Below are 12,780 nucleotides of genomic sequence, written 5' to 3'. Positions count from 1 at the left end.
GAGGTTGTTTGTTGTGTGTGTCTCTACTGATTTTGAACTCTGTGTGTGTGTGTGTGTGTGTGTGTGTGTGTGTGTGTGTGTACATGTACCCGTCACCTAGTACAAGATAAAACTTGTCTGCCTCAACACCAAAAACAATATTACAAAAAATAACCCCACTATAAAGGCTAAAATAAATTTGCTGGTCTTTTTACAAGGTTCTACAAAAATTATAACAGTGGTGGACTTCAGGAGATATTGCCTGTTCCACATTCCTTTCTCAACCATTTACATTTTATATGTATATTTTTAATAATTTGTTTTATGCAATGATTTTCTGCCTAGACACTTTATCTCTGTCATATAATGCGGTGTTTTGCAACTAAGTGCAGAGTGTCGAGCATAAGTCCTAAATCTTTAAAGAATGTAGATTAGGTCAGAGGGAAGCTGTGTTTGCAATCAGAATGATGCTGCTGATGACGACTGTTTTTTGTTTGTTTGTTTGTTTTTGTAATTTTATCAGAACCACTGAAGTTGATTGCAAATCTCTTACCGTATATTACTAGATCTCCATTTGCACTATTTGCCTATTTGCACTACTCTGCCTGGTTTACACTCAATGTCATTTACCCTTACCTGAATATTGTATATTGTATATTGCATAGCTTTCTTGTTAAATTGTATTGTATTTATTTAAATTTTTACTTTTTATTTTTTATTTGCATTTTTTAATCACTCTCTTATATTTAAATGTTCATTTGCTATTTCATCTAGGGTTTGAGAGTAACGGAATTTCTATTCTCTGTATGTCCTGTACATGTGGCAGAATTGACAAATAAAGTTGACTTTGACTTTGACTTTTGACTTTGACAAATCAAACAATTAAGATGTGATGAGGCTTAAAATAATCATCCACATACTCACGTATGTTAAATGTTCATTTTTTTCCTTCTTCTTCCTGTTAAAAGGGAGTTTTTTCTTCCCCCTGTCACCAAGTGCTTTCTCACAGGGTCTCATCTGGTTGTTGTGGATTTCTCTGTATTATTGTGTGATCTTTAACTTCAAGCAACCTTTGTTGTGATGTAGTGATAGGGCTGGACTGGTAATCAGGCATACTTTGCATCTTCCAATGGATCACTATAATTTATTTTTCTCTTTGTTGACATAATTAAACAGTCTACAGGTCGGCTTGAAGGGCTGGCACTACAAGCACTGACACCTGCCCATTGGTTAATTTTCATTACTGACACTGGCTTGCCCCATAAAATCTCTTAACTTGACCGGCCCCTCCACTACCTTTCCTGTACGCTCATGCACCTTGTTGGATAAAGTTTAGTGGCCATTGAGAACTGCTGGAGGGATAGCAGTCCCAACAAGAGACCGAGGAAGGTGCAATTAATTTTAATATTCATTTAATATTAAAGTGCAGAAATCACATGGATGGGCATAATAGAGAAGGGAGAGATTCAAGAGATTAAAAAAAACTTTTTAAGATAAGTGTGGTTCAAACTGTGACTCATCTGACTAAGTGTGGGTTGTATGAAATCAGTTATTATGAAAATATTTACATCATTTAGTTAATGGCAGCTGGAAGACATGGCTAAGATAACATGCATTAATATAAAAAGAAGGGTGAATAAATAACTTAAGTTATATCACACATGCATCACAAATATTTTTCATCTAGTGCCATCGTAACATCCATGTCATGTAGATCATTTTGACATTTATTTTGAACAAACAAATTTGAAGAGGTACTGTTTTGTCTGCAGCTTTTTTGGTTTATTTTATTTACCTAAACCCAGTGATTGTTTTGCAATAAACAAAGATGAAGATAATCAAAATAGTAATGACATGGTCTTAGAGGTTGTGTACTGGCAGAGGAAACATAGAAACAGAGCCGATGGATGTGATGTGAAAATATCATTTATCAGCTCGTGGTTTCATGCTGGCTGTGGAGTAATAGGATGAGAGGAAGATGAATTGTCACTGAGGGCCCCATGTTAAGGTGAAAGGATCTCCAGGGGCTGTTTGATGTCTGTTCAGCTCACAGTGAATCCTATCTCACCTTATTGTATCCACACAGAGTTCTCAAAATTGGATCACAGTTGATTTTTATCTTTGAATGTGGATCATTATTATTGCATTAGATACGAGAACTACACCCCCACCTAGTCTGTCTTTCTTTCTGTTCTCCTACACATTTCCATTTTGACTTTACTCCTTCTTAGCACAAATATGGCAACATCAGAGAGTGTCTCTGACTCTGGCTCTTTTTTTCTGTTCTTAGTTCTTTTCTCTTTTTAGTGAGATATTTTATGGCAGTTTTGCATTTCTACCATAAGACTTTTTTTTTTTATTATTTTGCTGTGTCAACTTTCTAGAAAGGATTTTTTAAAGTCTCTTTGCAACTGTAGTCCCTTTAAACTACTCTGTTATATCGGACGCTTTCTTAGTCTGTTGCATCCAAGTACACTCGTTCCACATCAGTTTCTCGTTTATAAAAGAAATATTTGAAATGCAAAGTGTTTTTATATATACATTTATTTGAAATGCGTAGAAAAGTCTTAACGTCTGTGCCTTTCTTGTTACTTTATTTCACTTTTTCTTCTTTCCTTTCCTAAGTTAATTCACACCATCAGTGTGGTGGATAGGGACGAGCCACAGTCTGGACATCGTTTCTACTTCAATCTTGCCCCTGAAGCCTCCAGCAATCGGTACTTCTCCCTGTTGGATTTAAAAGGTAAGAGGGCAAAGATCCTAAATTAAAGTTATGTGTGAATAAGCATTCAGTATTTGTGCAGCTATGCTGATAAGATTATCAGCATTATTGAATTTTTAGGTAATGACAGTAAAAGTAGGAGTCCTGTCTATGACCAGGTGTTATATTTGTTATGAGTGAGTTTAAGGATTTGGATGTGCACATGTGTGACATATCTATAATGAACTGATACTTATCACTATAATGAAGTGATATAATTAATAATATTTTATTATTAATAATTGACCCTTATAAGGTCCAAGTGATGAGGAAAAGTAACAAAAAGTATCCAGGTTGAAAAAAAGGAGACAAGGAGGCACAATTGCTAACTTAAAAGTTTGTATTAATTTTTTTTACTAAATAAATTGAAAGAGACGGACAAGCCACTATCGCCTTTTAAAGACAAGAAACAACTAAACCCGAGTTTTGTCACTGAATTATAAAGTAAATCAAAAAGGCTGAATCACCAAAACAGACACTCCTCTTCACAGAGCAGGACTAAGCAACCACCACACACAGCTCTCTAGCTACAAACCAAAAAGGCTCTCTGGCACTCGAGTTCTGGCTTTAAGTAGTCTGGCACCTAAGGGGGACAGGCAGCAGGACACTCGTATACATACCCCCTGCAAGGACCGTACCACTATATAGAAATTTGGTGAAATCCATTTTTAAAAATACACCTTAAGACAATGTTTACTTAAAAGACTGTTGCTCAAAAAACTTTGTGAAAATATAAATTTAAATCCATAATTACAGTTTCTGCGTTATTTTAATCCAGTGCCAGATGGTTGATGTTTTTAACATAAAATAACCGATAAAGTTAACTGCCAGAAGACAAGTTGTTTGAGATGTTTTTTACGGTGTAGGGAAAATTGTGTATTTTTTGTGTGATTAGACCTTTGTCTCATAAAAGGGAAATATTTCTATTATTATTTTTTGGATAAACACCAGCTGTTACGCTCCTGCTAGTTGGGAAAAATATCATTAGAAAATATTGCATGCCAGTATGTGGATGATTCTCTGCATTTTAAAAAAAGTATTTTTATGGTTTTATGGTATATCTCATAAACTGCAGAGTTGTACCGTGACTATATTTTTTTCAAAGCCTTTTATATAAATGTTTAAGCTTTGGAATATCTTTCACATTTGAACACTTTAACAGTGGATTTTTTCTCTATTCCTCAAATGATGACTTTTTTTTTTTCAAATATTGTGTTGAACATAAAATTTATACCTACCTGCAAAATGTAAGGAAACATTAAAATCAGTGTTCCCCAGTGATGACTTTGCTTTGTCAGGAAGATGAGCTTCTCCATGCCTGTCTGTGTTTTTGCAAATGCACTTGCAGATCCGTCGTTTAGATATGTGTACCTAAGTGAATGTGACAACTGGCTAAATCAAGATTGATCTGACACCAGGAAAATGTCAGGGGAGCAGCCGGAGCCACAGAAATGTCACTGTAAAGGAGGCAGCAAGGTCTGCTGCAGTTCCGCTCGCTTACATGTGAATCCAACAAATATAACACAATAATAAAGATACAGACACTGGGGACAGCAAAAGTATACCACAAGTGTTTTTCTGCCTTTTCACAAAAAAATGCACACTTACACACACATTGGAGAATCATAAAGGTTATCAGTGTCTGCTTACAATATCTGCCTTCTATGTAGGTGATTATGGAAACTGGTAAATAATCACAATACATATATTCTTAGATGTAATGTCACCCTATTTCCCTGGAAAAAATACACAACTTTCATATATAAATATATATATGTAGCCTACAAGCCCACAAACAACACCTCAGAACATGTATATGTTTAGATGTAAGGCAAACAAAATACCACTCAGACTTTTGATTCTTCTACCCCTCTTTTTTACACTGCCTTTTTTTCATGGACACATTTGTCAGCTTGTCACTTTCAATCTGTCACTTCTCTTCCTTATCATGGCCTCACATTGCGTTCTGTCTCCAAGTCTTGACACACAATGATGAAAAGGCATTTTTTTCATGTTGGTAAACTCTTTGAAGTTGTTGCTGGTCGTCTGTAAAGCAAAACCTTATCTCAACAAATATAATTTGCTGCTACATGACAAACTGCCTTCATGTTATGGGTGAAATGCCCCGTGGCATGCTAAAAAGATACATAAGACAAATTTAAAAGGAAAATAAAAATACACATTTTGTTATAAAAAAGAATTGAAAACTGAATCCTAATCTAATTATCCTTCCGGATACAGAAATTAAACGATACGTGGTGTGGGGGTGTTTTAAAGTTTTCAGAGGCATACAGTCTCAGACTGTTGTGTTCATTTGGACTGACAAATTAAGTGATCAATTACATTGTTACTGTTGGATACAGACTGTAGCAGATGTAGGGAGAATCTTTTCCGTGTAGCAGTGGAATGGAATGCTGTGTTAAAGTCAAAAGGACAAACTGAGGTGTAGGCTTCCCGTACTTAAACGGTAATATGAAAATTGTTCTACATGTGTCAGAGGAGCTCCGAGACAACACGAATAACAGTGATATACGTTTGAAGAGATGAATTACTTGCTATCCTCTATGCAAGTATACCCTCGAAGCCACTCTGACTCTATTTGTCAAAGCCTCATCCTGTATTCTGAGTTACATTTATCTTTGTCTCTGGCAGAGAGCTCGTACATACACAAGTAAAGTTTAATTTCACACAGTGGCTTTCACAGTGATTTCCTCTCCTCTTGTTGTTTGCTTTTGAAAAAGAAGATACATGTTAAATGTTAATGGCATAAAAGCAGTTTATTTTACCATAAAAGTTTAACCTCAGGTTAAACTTGACATTCTTTATCTGGAAACCTTGGACTGTGCACCGACTAAAATTATTTATTCTACTTCAGTTACTTCTACTTCTACTTGGAATTATTGTCAACTTTCAAGTCTTGAAAACTATAATTATTTATTTAAGTTTGAGTGAACAACACTTCTACAAGTAGTTTTTTTTACTGCTTTTCTCGGTGCAGATGTAAGTACAAAGTAGACAAAAAACCACAACAGTGATAATAAACTTACTGATTTGAGTTCCATGAAATGTACTGAAGGCTAGTAAAAGCTAGACACTATCAAGGAGACATAGATGGTATTATTTATCATAAAGACACTAATATGTGTTTCTCTGCTTTACCTTCTCTCTGATCCCAACCCATATCTGACCCAGACAACACAGCTGGCATCCGGACTCAGCGGTCAGGCTTTAACCGCCATGAGCAGAACGTGTACTTCCTGCCTATTCTAGTGGTTGACAGTGGACCTCCCTCCCTCAGCTCCACAGGCACCCTGACCATTCGTGTTTGCGGCTGTGACACAGGTGAGTGCTGCTGTATGAGCTGCACCATTACTAACATTATCATCACTGTCACCTTCTGCAGAAGCGGGAGTGCTAAAAGGTCATCTACATGCCAAACAACAAAATAACACAAGGGCATAAATTTGCATCAAAATGGTCCTCTACAGAGATTTCACACTCTTAAAATCATAATATATACATGATAAAAGACATTTTCTTTACAAGATGAGGCTTTGACAAACTGCTTGTGTTGAATTTGCAAAGTAAATGCTCCTTTTATGTTTTATAATGCAGATGGAGCCATCCAGTCCTGCAATGCCACAGCCTATGTAATGAGTGCAGCTCTCAGTCCTGGGGCACTTATAGCATTACTGGTGTGCATGCTTATACTAATAGGTAAGCAAATGAATGTTCTTATAAATGCATGGAAGATGAATGTATTGCTGTATGTTGAATTGTTGTATGGATTCATTCGTTTGCTTTTTTGCTGTAATGCTTAGTTTGGGATGTTTACTTTGAGATTCAGTGGACTCACAGTGGGATCAACTAGTTGACAGCTGGGCCTAATGACATCAATTCAAGCTCAGTGCCTTTTTGTCATTAATTCCTACAGTCATGTTACCTTTTATTGGACTGGTCAGTTTTATATTTAATCCATATATAATTAAACTGAAAATGCATATTTGTTAAAAACTTAAATGAGAGACATTAAAACAGATTAAAAACACATTTTGTTGCTGCTTTCACTAGAAGAAAGAGGCACAGATGACATCTAGTTTTGTAAACAATATCAAGCTACTTTGATCCCTGGAACAGACTGTGATGGAATGAATGGGAGTGAAGTGAAAGTCGTCTTGAGAAAGCAAACATGTAAAAGAGCAGTCTCAGCACTTGGAATAGAGGCTTTAAATGGGCTTTCCAGAAATTATTGGATTTTTATAGAGAGACACATACACATGTGCACCTCCTAGCACACATAAATGCATATGCTAACCCCCTAAGAGATGTTTGATATTGCCATTTTTTAAATTTTCATGAGTTTCCTTCCCACTTTCCCCTTCTGTACATGTTGGTGCTCCACTCCACAGTGACAGCATGAGACCACAGCGCTGTCACAGTGTTTTGTTTCCCTCGCTCGTTCCTCGACACACTTTACATTGCACAGGAATTGAGTGATGGATGATGTGACACTATGCAGACTCAACTGTGAATAACATCGCTAACTATTTCTTTTAAGAGCTTTTCTAATGAGAGTTGTTAAAACTCTGTCTCCATTAACTGAGACATCTACTGCAGTGAACTTCAAAGGCAGAGCATCATTTATTCATCATGGCTTTAAAAGCCTCAACAAAATGTTGTGTACAAATCTAAGGCAACCTCTGCTGGCTATAAAAAGGTTTCTCTGGTATTGTGGTTATGGTACTCTGAGCAACATTGCATCCCCCTGAAAAACCTGGGTATGGCCTTTAAACTACTAAAAACCTCGATTCTGTGCATGAAAATAGACTGTACAAAATATTTTATTTAATGGGTGGCTTAGTGAACAAAAACAAGCAGTATGCAGTTTTTTTCTTTATTCCGATGGTGTAAGTAATCCGTGCCATTCTCTTGCCTGTAAATGTGCCTCATATAAAAAGCTGAAGGACATGCTAGGTTAAAGCGCCTACATTCTGCTAGTCATCATGTGGACAGTCAAATCTCAGGACTGCAGGGGTTAGGATCAGGGGGATAAACACTGTTTTCACAACTATCATGTAGTGTGAATAACAACACTAGAGTGGGACATGTGACAGGAATCGTATCACTTCAGCTGCACACTTTCCTCTTTTCCTTTTTCATACTACACCACATAACATGCTATACACCTATACAAATTGCAAACCTAGATTAACAACTCCACTCCTAGTAACTGCAATGTAATTCATTCTCTCTATTCAACGTTATTGTGTGCACATCATCTTCTCTCTCCCACATATGCAGATATACACTCTGACTGCCTAACCAACAAGCTAGCACTCTCTCCAGAGACTGGGCAACCTCTATTATATCAATTGTTGGGTGATGAGAAAAATGAAAACAAATTTCTGCCTAATTACCTTACGAACAAACAATCCCTCCATCAGTTCATTTATAGGCCTGATGTGATGAATCCATTTCACTGCGTTGCAGCATCTGCATGCATCTATTCCAATTACCTCCCATCTGCTTGTGATGAACTCCCGCATGGGGGCAACCAGCGCAGCCCAAGGGTAAATTAACCGTCTTGTCAGGAACGCTTATCGCAACATCTGTACACATAGGGACCAGCTTTGTATGTATAAGAGACAGCTATGCGCAGGTACATATGCTTCCTGCAAGAGTAAACTCTGTACATGGTGTTGAATTGAAATTTAGACGTGCTAATCTCCTAGTTAAATATGTTTTCAGTGGCTTTCAATTCAAGCATCTGTATACCTAAAAGGTAAATTCCATTAGGAGGGTTTTTGAAAAGTGAGGCTATCAGATCATCTTCGCTTCAGAATGCCACATAATAGCACATACTCTTTAACACAGTTTACTGAAGGGAGGCTGTTCTGCACCTAGGAGTTCATAGTTTCCTACCTCCTATTATACTTCACATTAGTGTGAATTTAGAGTAATTGTCTTAGTGCTTGGTTAGTATGCATGGCTGTGTGTGCCACAGTTTACCACAAACCGTGACTCTTTCTTCAGCCGCCTGGCAATTAATTTACCCAATTCATACAGGAGAAGAATAAACACAATGGCTACAGACACCGTATCCCAGTGGAGCCCAGCAAACAATGTAAGAAGAGAACAACTGTACATATCAGTCAGAGATGATGAATAAAATCCAATTCAAGATCAGCAAAGCTTTTTAGTCTGTGTCACAGCTCTGTAGGCAATGAACCCCCTGGGTGTTTCACTTTACAAATGAATTTTAGGGCATTTATAGCAATTGAAAAACAATTGCCAGGAACAGCAACAACTCGTTGTATAGATCCCATCACTATTATATTCTAATGTTGTGTAGGGTGTACAAAGAAATGAGATGGGAAGAAAGGTGAAATATTTATTAATATAATCATATGACCTTCAGCATCACATTTTCCGTGCCCTTATGCATATTTATATACATGCTTTAACATGTATGGATTTCCTGTACACAGCACCTATTTCTAACATCCATCTATTTTGACTCGGAAACAACGTCACTATAGCTCATTTTCACAATGTATGAATGGGTATTTTGGGTTCAGGGCATCAAACAATATGTGCCATCCAGGACAGCACAGGCACCATTATAATTGATAGTCTTTTTATCTCTGTGGGCTTGTAGGCATCTGTTTTAGGCTATCTGTTCCAGAAGATGCATGATGTGTACTGCTTAATGATCTATCTGAATGTCCCTTCACTGGCATCCCTTTGGAGCTGTTGCTTATTGTGCCTGCTAAAAGGAAAAAAAATACTGTAGGTACAACAAAGCATTTTAGAGAACATGCCAGGCAACTTATTTTCCCTTATTGAGATTATATTGTAAAACGGGAGAGTAGAATAATTAGCTTTCCATTTTAGAGACAGAAACAATTCTGAGCCTGCAAGAGTGTTGTAGTACTTGCCAATTTGTCAGCAATTTGCAATTGGCAGTGTTTTGTGAATCAGGACAGTGCTGCCATTTATAATCTGGTTTTTGTGAAATATGGCCCTCAGAAGCGAAAGACCATCGTTTTTCATGAACAAAAATAAACAACAACAACAACGAATGTGCATTACGATAACAAAATACCAAGGAAGTGAGTCAGAAGCTGTTTTGATGCTGTTGTACAGTTCAGTTTTTGATCTACAGTAGATTTTTTCTCCTTTTATTTTAATAAATGAATGTTAGTACAATCGTATTGACAGGCACATCAGAATAAAGTACTTTTATCCTTGTCTTTCAGAGTATTTACTATGCACTGTAGAAAAATCCCTTTGCACATTCTTCTTTGCTAATAACCTGATCAAAGAGCAGCTAGATTGCTGTTTATCCCACTACTCAAAATTGAGTTGTTCATTATCTTTGTCACACTCCCCAGTGTGCATCATTCATTAATAACTGGCTCTAATAAGTTTTTACCATCACTGTAAATGACATTTAATGTTGTTGCAAATCTGAGACAAATCTGGTGGAAGTTTCAGAGGGAAAAGTGCAGCCCTGAGGAGGGATGACGAAGTTAGAGGGTGGGTGTCTGAGCTAAGTGAGACTTGTCTAATCACAAATGAAGGCAGTAATTAAAACAACTAAGCTGAAATTGAAGCCAGATTGATTTATCTGTGCATACAGCCTTTGTTTTCCTCTCATCTCATTAGTCCATAACAGGATCTATCACAATTCTTTTTAATCAAGACTTTTAAGCATTTATCTCTCTTTCTGAGTGGTCTCCTCAATTTCTTAGCTGAAGAAACAAAAACTCTTACTTTCACTTGACTTGGATGAGTATTGATATACAGATTGGTCTCCATTAAGCCTTTTGAATCATATTTCTGAGCGAGGCAATCAAGATGTTGAAAAATCAATGCTCATGCATTTGAAATGTAAAACTTGATAATATATTATCTTCCCCTGCGGTGCCTTTGCCCCGAGAGGTGAAATCAAAGTTACTATGGGTGTATTTAGAAACTTTCCTATGGAAAGCACTTGCAAATCCATCATGTGCAGTGTATGCTCGACATACACATCTAGCTCAGTAAGGAGAAAGAGAACACGTAACGAGCGGAATTTATTGCAGAAACCTGAGCATGCAAAATAGAAGCATTTTACTCAGATGAAAAGCAACATCATAGAATGAAACCCCAGATGAAGGCGAGGTAGACTAGACTGCAAGGACCCTAGCCACCGGCGGTGAGTTAGCAGATGGCTGAAAAAGACTGTTTAAGATGAAGTGGACAATCCAGATGGGTTGAAGATGCGAAAGAGACAGTTTGACAGTCAGATTAACAGACTGATAGGACATTTTAAAAAAAAAAAAAAGGGCCTTAACCTGTAGGCATTTTATGTGTTTTTTCATCACAAAATGTCAAAGGGATTCACTTTTTGCATGCAATATGTTTAAGCCTCTGTGTGATGAGAAACCTGTAAATGAGAACCTTTTTATCTGTGTTTTACCAAAGCACGAGAATTCATGTGTGGGAACGTTTGCGGATATATGTGTTTTTGTGTTTGTCTTAAAATCTATTCACTGAATTGAATTGAATATGTTATTTTAATGTAGAATTACAAATATCGTCTCTTTTCACTTTCTTGTTCTCTCTCTCTCTCTGTCCATCAGTTCTTGTTTTGCTGATTCTAACCCTGAAACGCCACAGGAAGGGCCAGAGGATGACAGAGGACGAGGAGGACATGAGGGATAACGTCATCAAGTACAACGATGAGGGTGGAGGGGAGCAGGACACTCAGGCATATGACATGAGTGCTCTGAGGAACCTCTATGACTTTCCAGAGGCCAAGAGCTGTGACTCTGGCCCAGACATCCGCTCACTGCCACAGTGGATACAAGCTAAACGAGTGGGTGGCAGTGGCGCAGAGGCAGCTGCTGCGGCAGCAACAGACTTTTCCCTTTTCAAAGGCTACATTCGAAAGAAGGTGGAGCAGGCTGATGCTGACCTGTCAGTGCCACCATATGACTCCTTCCAGACATACGCCTTTGAGGGCACCAGTTCACCGGCGCTTTCGCTAAGTTCCATTCATACACTGTCCACCACCTCAGAACAGGATTTCTCCTATCTCAGCGAATGGGGACCACGCTTCAGGCAACTGGCAGGCTACTACGCACCAGGAAACCCTGAGGAGGAAAGGTCCTAGCACAGCTTCTTCTCAGCAGAGACACTTTTAAACACCCTCTTCTTCCTCCTACTTATCTCTCTCCCCTTCTCACCCTCTGGCAGGCTACTGAGATCAGAGCCAGTCTATGTACTCATTAAAGTCAGAGTACCACCTCTTTATCTCTTTAGCAAAATTCCCAGTCTCAGACTTTGAACTCCTTTGAGAAAACTTTGAGAGGTTTTTTTTTTTTTTGCTTTCTTTTTTTTACGCTTGTTTGTTTTTTCTTGTGTGTGAGAGTTTTAAGATTTAAATTAAAAAGCTCTGGTGATCATATGAAATAAGGAAGAGAATGAGCGATATCTAAAACTGCTATTTAACCGTGTGCAAAGGGAGAGTTTGTTTCTCTCAGGAAAGAAGAACATTTATTTTAAGTTAAAAGACGGACTGTCAGCATTACATGGGTGGGGGTAAACCATGCCAAGGTAAAGTGTCATGTATTTATTTGATGCCGAAATATTTATGTATTTATTTGTTTTTATGTATTTATTTATTTATTTATACCATGCTCACTATGGTAACTACAAGAGTGAACTCTGCTAAAGTGTTAATGAAAAAGTGAGGGGAAAAGGACATCATGAATCAAACGACACAACATGGAAGAAAGAAGAACTGCATTAGCAGGGGAGTCCACACAATACCAGTGAAGAGATGACATCTGGGTCATATAAAATTACATTCTGGAAAATATTTCTATTTATTTTCTATGACCACTTTTGTAAAATAATAACCAACTTCAAACAGATATACGAAAAGCAAAGGAAACTAGAACAGAGGCAACACACTGAATAATAGAACTGCCGAAGAAAACAGCTGCCAGTTTAGTCTGAATGGCAAAGACTGATGCACTTTTGCTGTATTT

General features: G+C 37.5%; 1 protein-coding gene across 3 annotated transcripts in view; it reads left to right on the top strand.

Moving 5' to 3' along the window:
• LOC102289709 (cadherin-22) overlaps positions 1-12,113 on the top strand; it is a 167,990-nt gene extending 155,877 nt beyond the window's left edge. For all 3 annotated transcript variants that reach the window (XM_005929747.3, XM_042223974.1, XM_042223975.1), the window contains 4 exons: positions 2,605-2,722; positions 5,933-6,082; positions 6,356-6,457; positions 11,368-12,113. In XM_005929747.3, coding sequence (XP_005929809.1) covers positions 2,605-2,722; positions 5,933-6,082; positions 6,356-6,457; positions 11,368-11,900 — 903 coding nt within the window. In that variant the 3' untranslated portion in view covers positions 11,901-12,113. The remainder of the gene's footprint in view (positions 1-2,604; positions 2,723-5,932; positions 6,083-6,355; positions 6,458-11,367) is intronic.
• Positions 12,114-12,780: the final 667 nt, after the last annotated feature.

Source organism: Haplochromis burtoni, unplaced genomic scaffold, assembly GCF_018398535.1.
Source record: "Haplochromis burtoni strain Fernald_Lab_line unplaced genomic scaffold, NCSU_Asbu1 Contig_125, whole genome shotgun sequence".
In the NCBI taxonomy this organism is placed as follows: Eukaryota; Metazoa; Chordata; class Actinopteri; order Cichliformes; family Cichlidae; genus Haplochromis; species Haplochromis burtoni.
This window is presented reverse-complemented; position numbering and strand designations above follow the sequence as displayed.